Source organism: Dreissena polymorpha, chromosome 7 (genome assembly GCF_020536995.1).
Source record: "Dreissena polymorpha isolate Duluth1 chromosome 7, UMN_Dpol_1.0, whole genome shotgun sequence".
In the NCBI taxonomy this organism is placed as follows: Eukaryota; Metazoa; Mollusca; class Bivalvia; order Myida; family Dreissenidae; genus Dreissena; species Dreissena polymorpha.
The window spans coordinates 43,113,857-43,134,937 of record NC_068361.1 but is presented as its reverse complement, the minus strand read 5'-3'; the positions used below and the strand labels follow the sequence as shown (position 1 = coordinate 43,134,937).

General features: G+C 36.0%; 1 protein-coding gene across 2 annotated transcripts in view; it reads left to right on the top strand.

The window, feature by feature from the left end:
- LOC127837342 (ATP-binding cassette sub-family A member 2-like) overlaps positions 1-21,081 on the top strand; it is a 58,031-nt gene that overhangs the window by 9,477 nt on the left and 27,473 nt on the right. The window contains exons 1-15 of one of the 2 annotated variants that reach the window (XM_052364299.1): positions 4,714-4,968; positions 5,188-5,244; positions 7,218-7,298; positions 7,461-7,554; positions 9,142-9,253; positions 9,756-9,904; positions 10,933-11,054; positions 11,928-12,002; positions 12,966-13,061; positions 15,426-15,527; positions 16,006-16,047; positions 18,906-19,007; positions 19,642-19,741; positions 20,105-20,223; positions 20,866-20,964. In XM_052364299.1, coding sequence (XP_052220259.1) covers positions 5,224-5,244; positions 7,218-7,298; positions 7,461-7,554; positions 9,142-9,253; positions 9,756-9,904; positions 10,933-11,054; positions 11,928-12,002; positions 12,966-13,061; positions 15,426-15,527; positions 16,006-16,047; positions 18,906-19,007; positions 19,642-19,741; positions 20,105-20,223; positions 20,866-20,964 — 1,314 coding nt within the window. In that variant the 5' untranslated portion in view covers positions 4,714-4,968; positions 5,188-5,223. Of the gene's footprint in view, positions 1-4,713; positions 4,969-5,187; positions 5,245-7,217; positions 7,299-7,460; positions 7,555-9,141; positions 9,254-9,755; positions 9,905-10,932; positions 11,055-11,927; positions 12,003-12,965; positions 13,062-15,425; positions 15,528-16,005; positions 16,048-18,905; positions 19,008-19,641; positions 19,742-20,104; positions 20,224-20,865; positions 20,965-21,081 lie in introns of those variants that run through there. The other variant, XM_052364300.1, reaches the window with a different exon arrangement.

The window sequence follows — 21,081 nt, the reverse complement described above, 5'->3', positions numbered from 1 at the left end:
AATAGTATAGGCGAGATTTTCGCCCCTTGCAATAACCCAACTTCGCAATTGAAGAAATCCGACAACGTCCCCATATGTTTTACACATAATTTTACTTCATCGTACATCGACTGAATATTTTTAGCAATCTACCTTTAATTCCGCTCTTAATAAGCTTGTACCATAGTCAGTTTCGATATATTGAATCATAGCATTTCAATACTAGGTAAATATAGGAACAGTATAGTTTCTTTTTACTACTTAGATGTTTATCTATAAAAGCCTTCAGTAGAAAAGTAACATCTACCGTAGTATAGTTATTTTTTAATCTAATCTGAGCGTCTGTGAGCGTATCGTTTACAAAAAACCACTTTGTAAGCCGTTTGTTTAAGGAGCCCATACACCAAGCACGTTCTTAGACAGTTTGACCACGTTCTGAAGAAAATGCAGAACGGGTTGTTAACTAGCTTGAACGTGTAGTTTTGGTCAAAACAAAAATCTACAATATTATTGAATGACGTTCTTACACAGTTCGCGCTACATGCAGCTCGTTCCTATCCTGTTGCTAGTCCGTCTTTATCCAGTTTAAATCGGGTCAATTTTCCCATTGTCCCCGTTAGTATACCGTTTCCAGTCAGACCGAGCCCGTCAACAGCCAGTTCGATCACGTTCGTACGTAGTTCTTCTTTATTCGTTGTGCAGTGGTAACTCGTTCAAAGGCAGTTCGCACTCTGTTCTACTACGTTCTTAGAACGTTTTGGACGTTTAGAACGTAGTTGCAGCCACATTCTGCACGGCGATTATAAAACCGACTACGTTCCTGCCAGTTCCCATTTATGTTTCAAGCTTTGAGCCGACCTGACGTACATTTAAAATGCCTCCAAGAAATAATTCCGCCAAATTTCTCACCCAACAAGTCATGTTTCGTCTCCGCATTCTTCCTCGGCCCAACAAAACATTATGTTGCTGCTCTGCTTCTAGCATAAATTGCAGGAAGCCAATATTTAAAAAATTAACAGCTCCAAGATTGTCCATGTTTCAACTTAACATCACAAATTATGTAATTTAAGATAACGACCTCTATTTATATGCACATTGTCTGAACGTACTGCATGGATCGAGTACAACGTACTTGGAACCAACTGCGAACTTCTTAAAACGAATACAACGTACTAAGAACTTACTGAGAACTTAAAGAACGTGTTGCAAACGTTGTCAGAACTTATCTGTAAGTTTCCTTTTATTTAAACGAAACAAGATCGTACTTGAGACGTAATGCGGACGAGTCGGTTTGTCTGAGAACGGATTGGACGGACTAGAAACGGACTCGATCTGTGTGGCATCGTACAGGTAATTTTGGTCCGATCGCACTACGTTCTGGAACGTTCCTAACCCGACCTTAGTACGACCTATCCGTTCTTAGTAGGTCCATTCCGTTTCCAGTACGTTGTTACTACGTTTAATTGTAGAACGGGATGATCGGAATAAAATTTTGAGTAGGCTCAAAGTTCTGAAACACCTCTACCGTTCAACCCCGTCTCAGGGCGTCCACACAGTTCGAAGACAGTTCGTAACACGTTGCTACTACGATCACTCCGTTATCACACAGTTCGAGCCCGTTTAGTCAAATTTTTCAGAACGTACTTCGAACGGAGTTGGTGTATTGGGGGTATTATTACGACTGTAAACAATATGGCGAAACAGCTCACTAATGTTATACCTCGATAGTTGTTGGGTCGAATGAGTTACCTGTTTTGGAAATAGGTTTAATCACTCCCTTTGACCAACATTTTGAAAACGACTGCATTTTAAATTAATAGTTGAATAATATTTCCAGTGGTGTATCAAGGACATCCTTTCCCACTTAAACATAATCGTAGATAATATTATCAATTGACAAGAAGACGTTATCTGTAATTAAACGGATACTATCCTTAACCCATTTATGCCTAGTGGACTCTCCCATCCTTCTAAATTGAATCAATGTATTTCCAAAATTAGGGATGTCTAGTATATTTTTTTCTATATTTAGAATATTTCTTACAGAAATTTAAGCAAACAGCGCAGAACCTGATGAGACGCCGCATCATGCGGCGTCTCATCTGGGTCTACGCTGTTTGTCAAGGCATTTTTTCTAGACGCTAGGCATAAATGGGTTAAATGCGTGCATTTCGTTTTCACCATATAAATATTCAAGTGTAACATTCGTATTGACTCTTAACCTATACGCACGTTATTAATTTTATCTTTATTTTTACATTGCATAGTAGGGGCTTTTGATATTCGAGGCTTTTGCGTAAATACCCGTTTAAAATTTCCAAAAGAAAAGACAATGCGAGAGCTGGAAATCGTATATATGACATACATTGTTATTGATTTAGATGCATCGTTCATTCACTTGAAACACGTTCTCATTAAAAAGTGATAAAGATACAATACATTAAGTATTGAAATTAATTAGAAAAAGTATTGTTTCTGTAATTATACATTTTAATATCATTTAAATGAATATTGGTATAAATAAATTTAACAACATTCAGTTAATATGCTTGTTTGATGATATTTATGGAGTATCAAGTCTTTTAGACTGCAATTGAAATTAGTTTGAAAGTATTCCAAAGATCAATATCACAATTGTTATTAATAGCATTGCACAGAGCGAATAATTACATAACCCATCTGACCGAGCACGCGCTGTAAACTTGGATGCTGATTGGTTATTGGGCGAGGCTTATAGCGGATCAGTTAGGTCATGTATAAAGCAGAGACCACTGACCCATCACATCTTATATATCTCTCGATCATTTTGAGTCCTATTAGATTTTCAATTTAAGCTCACGCGTGCAATATTCGCGTAATGTTGCGTACAAATAAACGTGTTTTTTCGGCATAGCTGTTTAACGTCACTTTTGACCTTACCTGACCTGTGTCCTATAAAATTCAAATACAATTTCCCGCAGCTAGACACGAATGAATACACTTCATTTATTCCATTTGCTGATTTGAATATACCACCAGAACATTGGAAATATGTCCGCGTCTTTGTCACACTGTTTAACTGCATGAAACAATTGTATCTGAAATGAAAAGGCTTAATAGATAGAACAGTTTTACACTCAACTCTCGACATCAATACAGTCTGTGCGTGCACATTTTATTTTCAGAGGATTGCCAGCGCAAGAGCGTTTGTACTTAAAGGCTATGTTCTCATATTTAGTACTGACTTTCATATTCCTGTCAACATGTTAACATGTAAAAGTATAAAGAGCAGTGGAAGCGTGGCCTCACTTTAATGCGTTGCATTTCAACCCGCGAGGTATCAGGGTCAGTTCCCGGCCAGTGTGTGTGAATGTCAGAGTTTATTTACAGGTCATCGCTGCGTCTTCACGACTACCTTATGTGCTGACCTGAGTTCGCGGCCAGTAAAATAATTGTTATATAATATAGACGCTATCCGTGAACTAGGTGAACTGGAATTTTCTTTAGACCAGAAATATGTTAAATGAAGATATTCAGCGATATAATTATGGTATGTCAATAATAGATTCTTAATGTGTTTTCAACAATAACATGATAAATATTATTTTTGATTAATTTAACAAGAATTATTCCACCATATTGACTAATGTATTAAGCATGAGCGCGATGATTCTCGATACTGTTAATAATGGAACCAAATAGCAATGCCCGACAAACCACTAAAAAAGGTTTGTTCGAAGAACGCGCGTATAAATATTTAAAATATTTACGGATACTTCGCGTGTGGCCGGTTGACTCATGTTTTAATTTCTCTTCCATTCTTGTTTTGGTTTTCTGCTTTGTATCTATAGGTTTATGACCACCAAAATGTAATAATGTAAAATAAGCCGCGAAAACTCCGCGTAACATCCCGTACTGCTTGTGATGCAGTTAAGAACAAAACATTCGCTATCCTTGATCTCATTCATTGACCTCTTTACCTTTCACAAACTCCAACCACAATCAATGCCGTATATCTTTTTTTAAGATATTTATTGTTTCATTGTGATACGAAGACGACTAATAATTAATTTTGTCATTAAAGAGAATCGTTAACCGACTTTTTTTATAATTATCATTAAATATGTTTGCTAATCAATTTATCATGCAATTAAAAGTTTTAATTACCAACAAGCAAGAAATAATATCAAAGACAATAGTTGAATAAAATATTTCCTTTCCCGGGATTCAAACCCATGGCCTCTCAATGCAAATTAAACGCACCATTACTGCGCCACGCACGCTGTCATGTTTTAACGACAATACAACGAAAGTACTCAACGTATCTAGCAAACGCGATACAAACGGGTGCAATTTTGCCTGTTTAAACATAACGCACTATTATTGATATCTATGACAAGTATTTGGAAAATCGTCATTTTTCCAAACTGTTAACAAGTTCCTTTAAGTATATGTTTTTACATAAGACAGCGTACCTAGTAATATATTGTGTCGTTACGTATGGTGATTTATATGTTTATAGTTATTTGATATTTTACCTAGCCGGTTGATAGCGGATGTCCCATATATTGCTGCCGCTATCAGTTTGGTTGTTACTGAACCGTAAAAAGGGAAATATAAACTGCAATATAACCCTGACCTATTTACAGTATTTCTACATTAGATACTTGGGTATTTAAAAATAAGTTTAAAAGGTATATCGCGCAATTAAAAGACACACACATATTCTCTATTGCGAGATAGTTGACGGTATTTTCTTCAATGCAAATGTTCGCTTATGTATATATAATTTTCATCATCAAAGTATTCATTTCAAGTATCAGAAGATTTCTTCATTGTTACTAGTTCATGTTGTGTGATATGAATAGCGATATTTTAAACACCACGCGGAATTAAAGTACTGTAATCAGATAATTGCATGCATATATCTGATTTGATAAGTGTTGATGGAATGAATGTGTTGTTCGAAGGGATATTGAGTACACATATTATTTATGTTACAGACGACAGGTAATTGAGATACTGTTTTTGATGTGTTGTTAAATACTGATGATGTTGATTATTCATGTAACAGAATTTTGCTAGAAATACTGATTCTTGATGCGTTGTTAAAAGGAATATTGATGATGGATTATTTATGCTTCAGTCGACAGACAATGGTTAGCTAGAAATACTGGTTCTTGATGCGTTGTCTAAAGGAATATTGATGATGGATTATTTATGCTTCAGTCGACAGGCAATGGCTAGCTAGAAATACTTGATGTTATGGCTGGACTACGGGAAAACGTAAGTATCTTTTCTGTTTATAACCGATTAAAACGATATGTTCTGTTAGCAAGCACACCTGGATAAGCTTTCAGGCCGATATTGCTAGACCGGGCCGATATGGCCTCCAAGCCCTGCTTGCTCGATGAACAAAATCTTTTGATTTTTTCCCTGCATGCTCGACGGCACATACCATCATCACGTTGCTTCAATAAGAATGTGATAAAGTCGAATACAAGAAAGTATCAAACATTTATATGTCCCTGTTTCTAAACTGTTTCCTGATCAACATTTGAATACTATCAATTTTGAAACACACCTTTAGAAACATTTTAGAGACAACATGACATGATGACGTTACACAATAATACAGCAAGGTTTTAACTAGCAAATTTAAGCTATTTTTATTGTTTATACATTGACATCAAATTGTTGTTTAACACTGTGCACGCATTAAATCGCTATTTAAATAACAATTTTTGAAATCTTCCGCATATCATAGTTGCTATTGATAATCTACCGGTAACCAAGGTGTACTGATACGAGATAAAGAGACCTACCGAAAATCATCAGAATGGAATGTAAGATTATTTAAACCTTGTTCTTGGAAAACTGTGGTTAATGCATGTGTTTAAGTGTCATCTCAGATTAGCCTTGTCGGGGAGTGTCGTCCCCGATCGGCCTTCGCAAACTATATAATCTTATATGAGACGACACTTAACGCACATGCATTAAGTCCAGTTTTCTACGGAATCCGGATAGTGTCATCTATAATCTCGCCCTTCTATCATTTAGGGCGACACACGACACACGAAGCGATACACGATATTTTTGCGCGACACACGAAGCGACACACGATATTTTGCGCGGTACACGAATCGATGCGCGAGAATGTACCACGAAATATCGCCCTTGTGAAGGTAGCCAAAAAGGCGATTTATCGTGGTAAATATCGCGTGTCGCTTTGTGTATCGCGCAAAATATTGTGCGTCGCTTCGTGCGTCGCGCGAAATATCATGTGTCGCTTTGAGTATCACGCAAAATATCGTATCTCGCGTTCAAAGGGCGACACATGAAACACGAAGCGACACACGATATTGTGCGCGACACACGAAGCGATACACGATATTTTTTTATTCAAATATCCCCCATATTATCCGAATCTCGTGTATTGCCGTTTAATATCAGACCGCGACACACTACACACGAAGCGATACTCGATATTTTTCGCGATACAAGAAGCGACACTCAATATTTGTACTGTTCAAATATCGCTGTAATAATATCGCCTGTCGACTCTTGCGTTTTCAAAAAATCAAGGGAGACAAAAAGGGGATATTTTTACGTCATCAAGCATACATACTGTCAAGGGCAACCATATTGATAATAAATAGTTTAAATTTACTGTTATACCGTTTAAAAAACGCGAGAGTTGACAGGCGATATTATTACAGCGATATTTGAACAGTAAAAATTTCGCGTGTCGCTTCGTGTATCGCAAAAAATATCGAGAATCGCTTCGTGTGTCGTCTGTCGCGGTCTGAAATTAGACCGCGATACACGAGATTCGAATAATAAAATAGTGTGTATCGCTTCGTGTGTCGCGCCAAAATTTCGTGTGTCGCCCGTTGAACGCGAGACACGATATTTTGCGCGATACTCAAATCGACACACGATATTTAGCGCGAAACACGAAGTGACACACTACATGTATATTTTGCGCGATACACAAAGCGACACGCGATATTGACCACGATAAATCGCCTTTTGGGCTACCTACACAAGGTCGATATTTTGTGGTACATTCTCGCTCATCGCTTCATGCATCGCGCAAAATATCGTGTGTCGCTTCGTGTGTCGCGAGGAATATCTTGTATCTCTTCGTATGTCGTGTGTCGCCCTTGATGTAAGAAGGGCGAGTTTATAGATGGCACTTTCCGGATTCCGTTAATTTCCCAGATCGGGGATCAATGTCGCTTTTACTTGTCTTGCAGACGACTCGGCATCCCGCGGGGTTTTGTCTGCAGCTGCGTCTGGTTCTCTGGAAGAACAGTATTACCAAGATACGTCATCCGGTAAGGCCAAGTGGGATTAACATTCAAACAAATTGATTGATTAAATACTTTGTTCTTATTTATATTTAAATATTTGTTCTTTATCTGCAAACTATTATTGACCCTTTAAGATGTTTTATACTTATAATCACGATGTGAAATGATTGTAAAGTTCGTTTTCAGGTGATATCTGTGCTGGAGCTCCTAATACCACTCACGTTATTCGTGGTCATCCTGTGTATTCGACGCACACAGATTTCATATCCACAACCCATAAGTAAGTTTTAAAAGAAACATGTGCAACCTATTCATATTCATAGTACCAATTAATAGTAAGTTGTGTTATCAACAGTGTCAACCCATAAGTTGCTTAGGAAAAAACTGAGGTAAGTCATAGGTATGTTTGATAAGAAAGATAGGAAACACATAAAGAAGTTACGTGATAAACAAATGTGACCAATAAAATAGTTTGGAAGAAACAGAGCTAACACATAAAATGTAAAGTAAGAAACCGAAGTAACCCATAAATAGGTTTGGTTAGAAACAGGGGCAAAACAATAATAGGTTTAGTAAGAAAAAGAGGCAACTTATAAATGAAAAAAGAGGCAACTTATAAATAAGTTTAGAAAGAAACAGAGGCAAGCCATACTGTATGAAGTTTAGTTACAAATAGTGATAAAACATGATTAAGTTTATAAAGAAACACAGGCATCCCTGGCACACAACTTGTGCGGGGATGGGAGATGAACTTATCTATTCGCCTGCTTCATCCAGTAGGGAAGTTGTCATATTGATGTGTGCACTGAATAACCCGTAATTGTAATGTTAACAATAACTTTGTGTGGTAATTTGTCATTATATTTGTTCAACGGCCACCCACCTCCGCCTCGCCCCTGAATTAAAATAGGCGTATGTTGCTAGGGAATAAGAACTTAATAATAAGGATAGCTATTAATGGGTTCTTCGGCAGCCGTTCTAGTTTTAAATCCCCGTGGAACTGGGCGAGACATTACAACAAACAAAAACAATCACATATATACAATGAAATTAGTTTTGTTTGGCTTTATTCATTTGCAAGGAGTACGGTACACGACGGCTACAATTTGTCTTCTAGACCTCCTACCGTACGTAATTGATATAATCTTCTAATGTCGATTGTTTAACCGTTCAATGCTGGACAATCATTTGTTTAAAATTATAATTTTTTAAGAAGAGTAATCTTATGGTGTAGACGCATATCGGTGGCCTTTTTTCTGTCAAAATGCTGACTCTCTTTTCATTCTTCGCTGCCTCTCTGTCATAAACAAGTAAAATGGATGATCGTTATTCACAAAACAAGTAAGAAAATCTAAAATTAAAACCCGTAAACACATTTAAGCATAAAAAGAGGTGGTAAATGAGTTGAATCATATATCCAGCTACAGGTTCACAGTATTCCGCAGGTCCAAACACTTATCACAAACTGTATCGAAGATGGAATGATGACAAGGGTGGTGGAACAATCGTGCAAACATGCATTGACAGCATTGACAGAAAGGCCAGCGATATGCGTCTACACCGTGATGCTTGATATAATAATGTTTTGTCCGATATGCTGATAAACAGATATGGTTGTCAAACGTTTCTATTCACATTAAGTATGGTTTTAAGTAAATGTTTCTGAAGGGCATGTCAAGCGGTGTAATCTAACTTTCTCTCGAAAATAAGAGATAGGTGTTCGTGTGAAAAGTTCAAGTATTGATTACTCTAGAGATTTGCTCTTCAAAAATACCGTTTTGGAATATCTTGTTCTCAGCAAAAACTTAAATATACAACTTCTTTTTTAAAACCGAAGTGCTGTAATCTCGGGCACTCTCGTTTTCAGGGTACTACCGACCGCAGCCCCTGCTGACATCAGGTGTGATACCGGTACTGCAGACTTTCTGTACCCATGACTATGCCTCGTCTGCATCCGTTTTCAACCAGCCGAATCAGAGGTGGGGGAAAATAACGCTAAATTAGTCGTTGTCTGCTCAGGTACTACTTAAAAGTACCCCGGGTACTCTTAAGTATACAACGATGTAACCAGGGTACAGAAAAAACACTAAAATACCCGACCATACTCAAGGGTACGTTTTAGTATATTTTCCGTAATTGTTGTACATGAAAGTGTACCCGAGGTACATTTTAGTTTTTCCTCAGCCGACAATGACCCATTGAACAATATTACCACGATGTTTCACCTGCATCAAAGGGAAAGAAATGATTCAGAAACATCGCATAAGTATTGAATAATTCGCTATCTTTCTACATGCGTAAAAAGATTCTGTCTTAAAACAAAAGATACTGAAATAACAATGAAAACCATAGTAAGTCGCAAATTTATAATCATGTATTCAAATCATGCAATTAAGTTACTTCATTTAATACTGTAAAAGGGTGTTTATAAAAGAGGTTGTTTTTAAGACTCTTGATTTACAATTACTATGTTTTTCGTAGGCTGGAGAATAATATTCGCGAGCTCGAGGACACACTCCTCGCCATGGGGCCATTTCTTGACATGCTTGCAGACGACAGTGGTCAACAAATGAACTCCACGTTTGATTGGTTACTACGATTCGCAAACGAGACCGGAATTACTAAAAACGGTGTGTAGGTTAAATTTTCAATCGCGGCATTATTGCAGGTATATATTATTTTGTGGTTGAATATTTTGTGTGTTTAATATCTTGTTTTGGATGCATGACTGTCTAGTTAACATATCTTCGACCCGTCACCGCCATATACTAGACAGTGTTAATGCACATTTCAAATCGGGCTAGACTGTAAAGTATCACCTAATCATGACTGGGCCCCGTCATAATTTCAGAATTTTATGAAGATGTCAACCTTTAAAAGGTGCGAACTATGACATAAACGATGGATTTGTATTTATATAAAGATTTAAATGTACTTATTTTTTATCCAGGTTGTCCGAAGGAACAAAATGGTTATTAGATTGGCGAATGTCGGCGGGCGGGCGGAACGAGCTTGTCCGGGCAATAACTATGTCGTTCATTGTGATATTTTAAAATCAGTTGCAACTTTTGTTTGCCGTATTTGGACGGTGTGTCGCGCGAAAAAATTACGTCGATATCTCCAAGTTTAAGGTCACACTTTGAGTTCAAAAATGGCCATAAATGATCTTGTCCGGGCGATAACAATGTCAATCATTGTAAGATTTTAAAGTTACTCGGTACATATTTGCACAATCATTTTACGGTGTGTCATGCGTCGATTTCGCCAAGGTCAAGGTCGCCATGACTAAAAATAGATGGAATTTGACACAAGGGGTAAAATAGGAACAATCAGTAAAAATGCACATTTTGAATTGTCTCCCTTTATCAGACTTTTTTTTTTCAATTGAAATCAAGGTCGCCACGACTAAAAATAGATTGAATTTGACATAAGGGGGGTAGCTAGGAACAATCAGTAACAATGCACATTTTGAATTGTCTCCCTTTATCAGACTTTTTTTCAAATTGTAAACCTAGTTTTGTGACAATTTTGTCCCTTGTTGTGTTTTTGTTTTAGTTACAATTTAACGTAAGTCTTAAGGGGCACATCTAAGTGGTTAGAAGTATTTTATTTAGAGTAAATTGATTGCAAACTGTTTATAAATGTTTGTCTTGTGCAGACTTAGTTTTGGAAACTTTAATGATATCGCCCTCCGAAGTCAGAAATACTCTGCAGACGACGTTGAACATGTCAACGTCATTGACGACAACATTTCTTCAGAGTTACGTCAACGTCAACAAGGTATAGGAATTTAGTTAAACTTTTTGACATAATATGATTTCTTATTCATTGTTACATTCGCTTACAGGTTGCCGAAACGGTTGATCGAACAAGTTTTATTCTGATTCTTAATATGCGTGTGATATTTACTCGGCTGCGTGCATTGAGCTTTTAAAGGGGCCTTTTCACAGATTTTGGCATGTTTTGAAGTTTGTTATTAAAGGCTTTATATTGATAATTGTAAACATTGGATCTAAAAAGCTCCAGTAATACATCAAGAATAAAAATTAAAAAAGGGAAAAAAAGTAGCCCGCAGCTGGGCTCGAACCAGTGACCACCGGAGTCCTGAAGTAAAAACAATTTAGACCGCTCGGCCATCCTGCCAAGTATGTATGAGACACGTTTTTTATAGTTTATATAAGAAATCTTTGTAGTTTCACAAAATTAAACAACAACAGAACTCTCCAAATTATGCAATCGTTTCGCGTTGCAACGCTTTATAATTTTCAGCTTTTAAAATCGTCAAAGGATGCATATAATGGCTATATTAGACCATGGTAAATGTTTACTATTACTGTTTCCTCACAAATATCATAACTAAAACGAAAACTTGCGAATCTAAAACAACTTTTTTTTCAATTTTGTCAATTTACCAAAACGTGAAAAGATCCTTTTAATGGATACTGTTATAAATGGCAGAATAATTATACATGAATATGAATGCTTGAATAAGGAAATTTCATTTATTTCAATTATTCTTCTATATGAAACTTTTACAGGCATGTTTTTAAAGATTTATCAGTTTTAACTGCGAAAAGGCAGTTCTTTTGTTTTAATGATCGCCAGTTTAATATACTGTTCGTGTACCAAGTTGTTTTCTTCTTTGAACACTAGTTGATGGGTTACACTCTTAACTCGATAGACGACCTTTTTCCATTGGTGAAACCTGGTAAAGATGATACAAAGACGGTAAGAAAACCCACACAATCTAAATTGGTCTCGTATACGGTATCACTGTTTTTGTCTTTAAAATCAAGCGTATATGAAAGTAAAATACAATGTGCGTAATAACAGCGCAGAAATAGCTCTTTAAGTTTAATTATGCTGGTCCAAATTACATTTCCTGTAGGTGTTGGTACTGAACCATAATCAATATTGTTGCAACACCGCTGTTCTTTGGAAACGCAATTACAACTCTTTAAAAAAGGATAGGTTTACTTTCATAAGCTGGAGAAGCAAGTCGTCGAGGATCCTCTATGAAGTAGCTTTTGCATTATTCATTGTTTAAAAATATATTATTTTTCAACGCACTTCAATTACACGCTTAATACACACATACGAGGTTCCCGATCAAACGTATATCAGTTTGCGAAGCCATAATATTTTATTAATAATGTGTTTATAAAACAATTAAACACAATTAAAAGTGTAGGTAAAAAACCCAGAAAAAGGTATGTTCTATTGATCACAATGCAGTGATTTATGCATACAAACATTATACGTGTGATTTACAATTTATTTAACGGGACACTAAGAACATCATGTAAAAATAACATGGAAATATTTCAAGCTCAAATGTAAAATTTCATTTAGGCATAATTCGTCATTTTGTCTTATTGTTAAATCATGGTCAAAATAGTGATGATATATTTTCTTTTTCCGGCACCTTGGATATAACTTTAATTCGTCTTCGATGATTTTGTATTATGTAAAACGTCAGAAGATGTTATCCCTTGTGTCCGATTTATTGTGTGTTTTTTATTAAATGCGAATAGCAATCTGCACTTGAACGCCACGAGGGCATGCATGCTAATAACAAACTAAAATATATAACAAAAATTCATTCATAATGTATATTTTTATACAAAATAAAACCTAATCATTTTTCGATCAGAAATTGTATCTGATTCTACATCATATTTTCTTCAACAGGCTGCTGTCATCTCAGAAATATTACGGGACTGGGTGTGTCCATCAACGGAAGTGGGTATCAGCATCCTATACCGGAAGACAGGGGCCGGACCAGAGGTACAGCTATTATATCGAAATATTTGTTACTCCACGTTTACTAATTTGTGATTTGTTCTGTTTTCCTTTCAAACATTATACAGTACATATACGTCAAAAAATGCAAATGATGAATGGACTATTGTACAGATATCATTGGTTGTGTTATTTATCATCGCTTTTTAGGCTGTATCTAACGTGCGATGAAATGGATTGAATGCAATCAACTCGCCTGTACAAAATTCGTACAAGCATTATATGAATCTCGTTCAGGGAAAACTGGGCTTAATGCATCTGCGTAAAGTGTCTTTCTATACAAGCAAATACAGGCTTATCAAGGACGACACTTTCCTCGTTAATGTATTTTTTTCGCTGAAAGGAAGTCTCTCACGAACGGAAATTCATTCTTGGTGGAAGCGTCGTACCTGATTAGCCTCTGTAGACTGTGTATATGCCCCGTCGTACCTGATTAGCCTCTGTAGACTGTGTATATGCCCCGTCGTACCTGATTAGCCTCTGTAGACTGTGTATATGCACCGTCGTACCTGATTAGCCTCTGTAGACTGTGTATATGCCCCGTCGTACCTGATTAGCCTCTGTAGACTGTGTATATGCCCCGTCGTACCTGATAAGCCTCTGTAGACTGTGTATAGGCCCCGTCGTACCTGATTAGCCTCTGTAGACTGTGTATATGCCCCGTCGTACCTGATTAGCCTCTGTAGACTGTGTATATGCCCCGTCGTACCTGATTAGCCTCTGTAGACTGTGTATATGCCCCGTCGTACCTGATTAGCCTCTGTAGACTGTGTATATGCCCCGTCGTACCTGATTAGCCTCTGTAGACTATGTATATGCCTCGTCGTACGTCGTACCTGATTAGCCTCTGTAGACTGTGTATATGCCCCGTCGTACCTGATTAGCCTCTGTAGACTGTGTATATGCCCCGTCGTACCTGATTAGCCTCTGTAGACTGTGTATATGCCCCGTCGTACCTGATTAGCCTCTGTAGACTGTGTATATGCCCCGTCGTACCTGATTAGCCTCTGTAGACTGTGCATATGCTCCGTCGTACCTGATTAGCCTCTGTAGACTGTGTATATGCCCCGTCGTACCTGATTAGCCTCTGTAGACTGTGTATATGCCCCGTCGTACCTGATTAGCCTCTGTAGACTGTGTATATGCCCCGTTGTACCTGATTAGCCTCTGTAGACTGTGTATATGCCCCGTCGTACCTGATTAGCCTCTGTAGACTGTGTATATGCATTAGGCCCCGTTTTCGCAGAGCAAGATTCATATTGTTTATGTATGACCGTGTATGGCCGAGCATGTATTAAAGTCTGTGTACATGCCTTAAAGTGAGTATGAACGATTTTGTCAAATATTTATGAATTTATATAAAATGTGTAAAAAACTTAAAGTGATATTATGGGCATTTTTCACTGTTGAATTGAGCTGAAAAGAATTAACAGGCCAAAAGAGTATGTTAAAATGTGGTTACTGACCAATTATCTGCAACTCATCTTGCTGCCAGTTGTTTATAAAAATATATTTTATATTTTATATTTAACGTGACCCACCCAGTCCTGTAAGCTGAAATGATCCGTAAAACAAAATGGTGTCTTTGTGTCGTATAAACGAATCTGCACTAAAACTAAATTAAGATTCACATTGTACATGCATGATCAGTTGTCAAACGAAAGTACGGTTGATATTCAAATGCATTATTTTTCTCTTTCCGGGATATTGTTTTAGTATGTTGATGCTGCATTAACAAATATAAGTGTATATGAAGTGAAAACACCAAAAATAAACAACGGTTGCGATAGACACCTTTAAACTGTTAGATGCCCATAATATCACTTTAATATTCATATATTTCATTATAAATTTAAATAAAAGTTAAGAAGAACATGTGTCGAAAAATGCGAAATAAGAGAGATATTTAATTACGAAATCGAAAATGTCTGTACTGAAGAGTCGAATTCGCAAGCATGTATATCATGCATGTACGATGTGAATCTAAATTTAGTTTGACGGATCATTTTAATTTCCTTCATTGATATATATTCGTAAGACACACGAACACTAACTCCGATCCTAATAAAAAAAACGAATGCTTCGGTTATTGTAGAAAATTTGTAAGAAATATCTGCGTCACAATCGGCTCGGAGCGCTAATTTGTCGTTGCTGCATTTTATGAAATTCGTCTTCAATGTATACTTTTTCTTGCCTATTTTGTGTTATTGTAACATATTTGTATCAATATATTACAATTTAACACATGAACAAATCACGCATACTCACTTTAAGCCCCATGTTCCCAGAGCGAGGCTGAAATGGTTTCTGACTTTATGTATCACCTTGTATGGATGCGCTGTATTCCAGGAAACCGCGTTACCGGAAGTGTGCCTCTTACCCGAGGCCCAGCTGGAGGCTGTTATGGCGGTCATTATTTCGAGCATGGACTGGAAACAAGTTCTTAAACAGGTCATTAAACCCTTTGGTTTTGAGGCGTAATTAATTAAAAACAACAGGTGTATGTTGTTGTTGTTGTTTTTTGTTTCTTCAAGCGAGCAATATCACGTAATAGTAACAAATCATATTTAAAAAATAAAGGCAATGTACACGGTAATAGTTAATAGTTATGACAAAACTTTGTTTTAACCATTTTTAAGAGATGCATAGTAATACATATAAATATGAAATTTTAAGAAATCGAATTATTGTCGTAGGTACCCATGTATTTGGATGTATCTCGAACACATTTGTAAGTTGTCGATATCTTAAATAAGATATATAACTGATACTTTTGCCGGATACATTCGTTCAATCTATACGAATTTGAACATAAAATACTGGTGTGTGGCCTCGTTAAATTATGACCACTCAGATAAATTAATCATTGAAATATGAAATGCCGGTTTTCTTTAAAATGAAACATAAATTATCGTAGATTGTTATTCAGATTGGAATACCAGCAGATGAAGCCGGAACCCAAAAAGCCAAGGTAAAATAGGTTGGCAAAAGGGAAAACTTGATTAAACTTATTTCCCTTGAATGCCAAAATGGCCGTTTAATTTTCTTGGTAGAACCACACATGGCGTCGTATTGGTCGGAGCTCGCTAACTCCTGATCGTGTATACTATTAAGTCCATTACACGTAGACTACTTTTTAATTGAATAACTAATTAATTAACAATTCTCTTTATTCTAAGAAGTATGTGTACGCCACGGTCTAACATGATTGGCACCACATTTTTAGAATACTTTAGATGTTGCGCTTCTGACAAGCGTGATGTGTTTTGGTTTTATTTGTTTGTGTGTTTGTTTTAATAACTTTAGGCGCTTAATTACTTATTTCATATGACCTCAGTTAGCGCCAATGATAATAGGATATTGTTGGCGTCGCACTGAAGTGCGGCGACTAGTATTTAATACGTTTTTTTCGCTTATGGGAGGAGAAGTTATTTTACGGATCAATGTATATATTTTTGTTGTCAGAATATCTTGCATAGTGGTGATTTTTTGAGTAAATTAGTGTAAATAAGTACTGCATTTGTGCCTATTACATTTACTACAACATTTATTGCCAATAATGCAAAGCAAATTGTTTTAATTAATAACTGATCACAGGGACTGGGCAATAATAAAAGATCACAGGGACTGGGCAAATACGCGAACCGGTGAAACTGTCTGGTTTTGTATAAAAACAAAACTTCTTTGTTCCACTATCCTAGCAACCACCTAGTTACTAATAAAGGCGCTATAGAGCGCGAAGCGCGACACGTACTATTAATTGTAATAATGGGTCTTGATAAAGGAAGCAGCCGCATATCAATTAGGAGCACCATCAAAGCACCCCAGTCTCATTACTATCAAGTCCTCCTACAGGTTTTTTTAAGAACCACATATAGAAGGCCGCAGGCCTGACCCGTATCTTGCCAGTGGTATGGACCCTTTGGTATGGACCTTTAATCCCGCACACTATCCACCGTTTAAACTTCCGGGTTTACATTTAAACCGACTATTAATAGCTTATTAATATATTAGTTAGAAGATGATTTTTCAAGCGGTTCCGTAGTGTAGTGGTTACACGCTCACTTCTCATGTGAGAGCCCGAAGGTTCGAGCCCCAGTAGAATCAAATTATTTTATTTCAGTTCTATGTTTACTTTTTGTTTTGATGTAGACATGTTAGTTTAAATAAATATGCTGTTTTATTGTAACCATTTTTTGTTTTTATTATGCCCATGAAATATGTGTGTGAGAGGGTGGGGGGTTCGTAAACACATTAAAACTTTTACAGTGTTTTCATATGAATGAGTACTCAACCCCTATCGTAAATGAGCAACGTAAGAATAAGTTCAGAATCATCTCCCCTTGAAGTTGAGAAAAATATGAAATTAAGCTTACAAGATGAAGCAGATTTTTTTAAACCTACACAGTTCGGTTCCATTAATGAAACCTGCACACGGATTCCAATTAAAAAAAAAGGAAACCAATGTAAATAAAATGAACTATGAACTATTTGGGGGTTACAACACACAATCATAGATAATGGTTATTTGGGGGTTATAACACAACATCATAGAACAGAACAGAATGTTTATTTCGACTTAAGCATTTACAGCTCATCGATCGTCACAACAATATCAACAGAAAAAACAAATATACATGCGTCAAAAATACTTGTCATTGTATACAGTACATCAGTTATATACTAGCATGCCTTAATGTGAGAATGTCAGAACAATATGAGGTGACTCTTAATTTGCAAAGAGATTTAAATGTAATACTTGAACAGTTCACATATAAATTATTGAATATATCTACTTTTGAAAAGATACTTTCACATCGAAAAATAATATAACATAATTATATAATGTCAGCCCTAAGTTTAAAAGCTTTAATGCAAAAATTAGCTAGACGAATAATATCGTGTTTTTTTTAGTTTCATTTAATAATTGCACAAATTTAAACATTTTTTTTCTTTTGTAAAAGTTAGGCAAATAAGTATTTCTCAAATTGTCATAAAAAGGACAAATCAGTACAAAATGGTATTTATCTTCAATTTCGTTCAATAAACAGTTTTTACATATTCGTTCATTTCTGGGAATATTTTGATGTCTACCAGTTTCAATAAAAAGGCAATGGGATGATAACCGCATGTTTGCAATGATATTTCTGAATTTGGAATTCTCCAAGATATCTAAGAAAACTGATCGTTCAAAAATAGGTTTTAATTCTTTGTAAAGGTACAATGAGGAACTTTCATTAACGTCCGCTCTCCAATTTGAAATAAAAGTATCTTTTAAACGATTTCGAAAAATTGGAATAAAGGTGTTTATATGAACGGATTCTGGATACAACCACACGTCGTTAAAACCAGATTCTTGTAAAAGGTTTCGAACTTTGCATGACCATGATTTGGAACGTGTAATGCTTCTTGCTTCTTCGTTTACGAAAAATATTGTTTAAAAAACAATTGGCAGATTTAAAGTCGAAAAGTCTTAAAAAATATTTTACTATTCGCAAATAACGGCAAATATACAACGGATATCTTCCAACTTCGGAATACAATGCATTTGAATGTGTAGAGGGTTTTACATTAAGCAGCCATTTACAGAATTTAAATATATAGATAATGGTTATTTGGGAGTTATAACACAAATCATAGATAATGGTTATACCAGTATCTTTTTCTATTTAGTTTAAAATAATCGGCCAATATATTAATACTTACAGTAGAAAAAAAATTGTTCCATGTAACTTCATTGAGTGCCTTTTACACTGAAATTTCCGTCGTCCTTTGATGCTTTGAATCAATCGTTATCTTGTAACTGTATTGGAACGCAACGTTTTTCAGGACGTGCTTCAATTCCTAAGCGCTGATGGCATGTTGAACAGCATGACGTCATTTCTTCCAAACATCGGAGGATGCTCGAAAATACACGAACATGTTTCCAAGGTAATATTTGTTTGACCACATACTTATTTGCTCAATTACCATAGGTGTTAATCGCTTTCACTTTAATACCTATCCAGATTTTTTTATGAATATTTATAGCGTTACCAATAATTACGTAAGTATGTGATTAAAGAACCAATTAGAAAGTTGTTTCAGGCAATAAACAAAATAAAAAAAAGGTTTGCTTTTTCTATTTTAATGGATAAAATTCAATATTTTAATTGCAACAAAATACATCATCTTTATTTTATATTTATATTTTAATCTCAATAATTATTATTAATTATGCACACTAAAACAGTAGCGTTTGAAATGCAATAAAATTGACTTACCAACTCGAAAGGTACTTTAATTGCAGTTAAAAAAATAAATAATAAAATTGAAATGCAAAAACGGTTAAGCAAGCATAGAAAACAAATCATGTTATCGCATATAATACATCCCAACAATCTTACTCTTACCATTCATACTCATCTGACTTGAAAGGTTTCTCAAAGCTAGCCGCTCAAACTTGCGAATGATTATCGTATTGTAATTAAAAAGAAAAAAACCGGCATACGACTAATTCCGCAAATAAATCATTTAATCCTCTGTGTATAGTTTACTGTATTGGCTATTCCCTAATTGTTGTTAGCACGTGGGAACTGCGGAGCAGCGACAGGCGCACTGGGAAACCTTCTGGAGCCACGTGGGACCCGTGCTGTGTAGTAGCGCACATGAGACGCCGAGTAAAGGTACGGTTGCCTCGCATCCCAGAATTCAATGTTTATTGACTTTCTGAAATCCCGTAACTCAGAGCAACTGACTTCGAAAATGCTCTGCAATTCACTTCAACGAATTGAATTCTTATAAAATTTGACGCTCTAACGAAATACGGAACTTTATTGTATTAAAGTTTCTTCGAATTTATCACCATCGAACCTTTTTTGAGCGTAAGAATTTTAATAGGAAAAAGAGAATCGCGTTATGTTTGTGTAACATTAAACACGTAATACAACTATTTGGTTGTAAAAATATACTCTTAGAACAACAATAAATAACAGCTAAAACATAAAACAACAAACTTATAACAACTTATAATTACTGACCTGTTATAGATTACCCCTATGACACGGACATGAAGACTTTGCTCGGCGTTCTATCACAGCTTCAGGATAGGGCGCCCGCCATTTTGTTTGCGCCAAACAACTCATTGGTCATGTCGTTGATGAAAAAGGTATGGTAACATCGGTCAAAAAGATATAGTAGTATTGGTTAAAAAGAAAAGGTCGCATCGGTCGAATACTTAATATTACATCGGTGAAAAGGTTTTGGTCGCATCGGTCAAAACGGAAAAGTCACATATGTCAAAAAGGTAAGTTCTCATCGGTCAAATTGGTCATAAAGGAAAGAATCGGTGAAATTGTATTTGTCAAACAAGTAAGGTATCATCGGTCGAAAGGTTAAGGTTTCATATACCTCGTTTAACAAAAAGGTAGGGTCATATCGGTGGGACACGTAAGTTCGCATCAGTCAAATATGTAAGAGCACATCGTTCAAACGGGTATGGGCACATAGGTCAAAACGTAAAGGTCATATCGGTCAACAATGTAACGTCAATTGGTCGAAAAGGTAAGATCCCATCATTTAACAAGGTAATGTATGTTATTAAACTAATCAAACATTGTAAGGTAGAGTGAGACAGTGTTTGTGCGTCTGTCTTATTTATGCTATTTTATTTCCGTTTAAACGTTTTTTCCTTTCTATCAAATTTCACATATAATTTATTGTTATTAGTTTCCTTTCTCGCCAACAACCTGTCTTCACTGTCAGCGTTGTGTTTATTAATTTTTCTTCTTTTACCACAATATTCCTTCAGGCGAACGAGTCACTGGAGTTTCTTGACAAGATAACGCGCGGGGTGAGGCGTCTATCTGGTCACGTGACAGAATTCCAAGAACGCCTGCTTATGAACATGGTATGAACGGATTTTTTAAATAATAGTATGATTCTTATTATGCAAATTGTGATCGTTTTAACAAAAAAAAATCTGAGAACAAAATGATTGTTTTTTTTTTTCATTTTGTGTATGAAC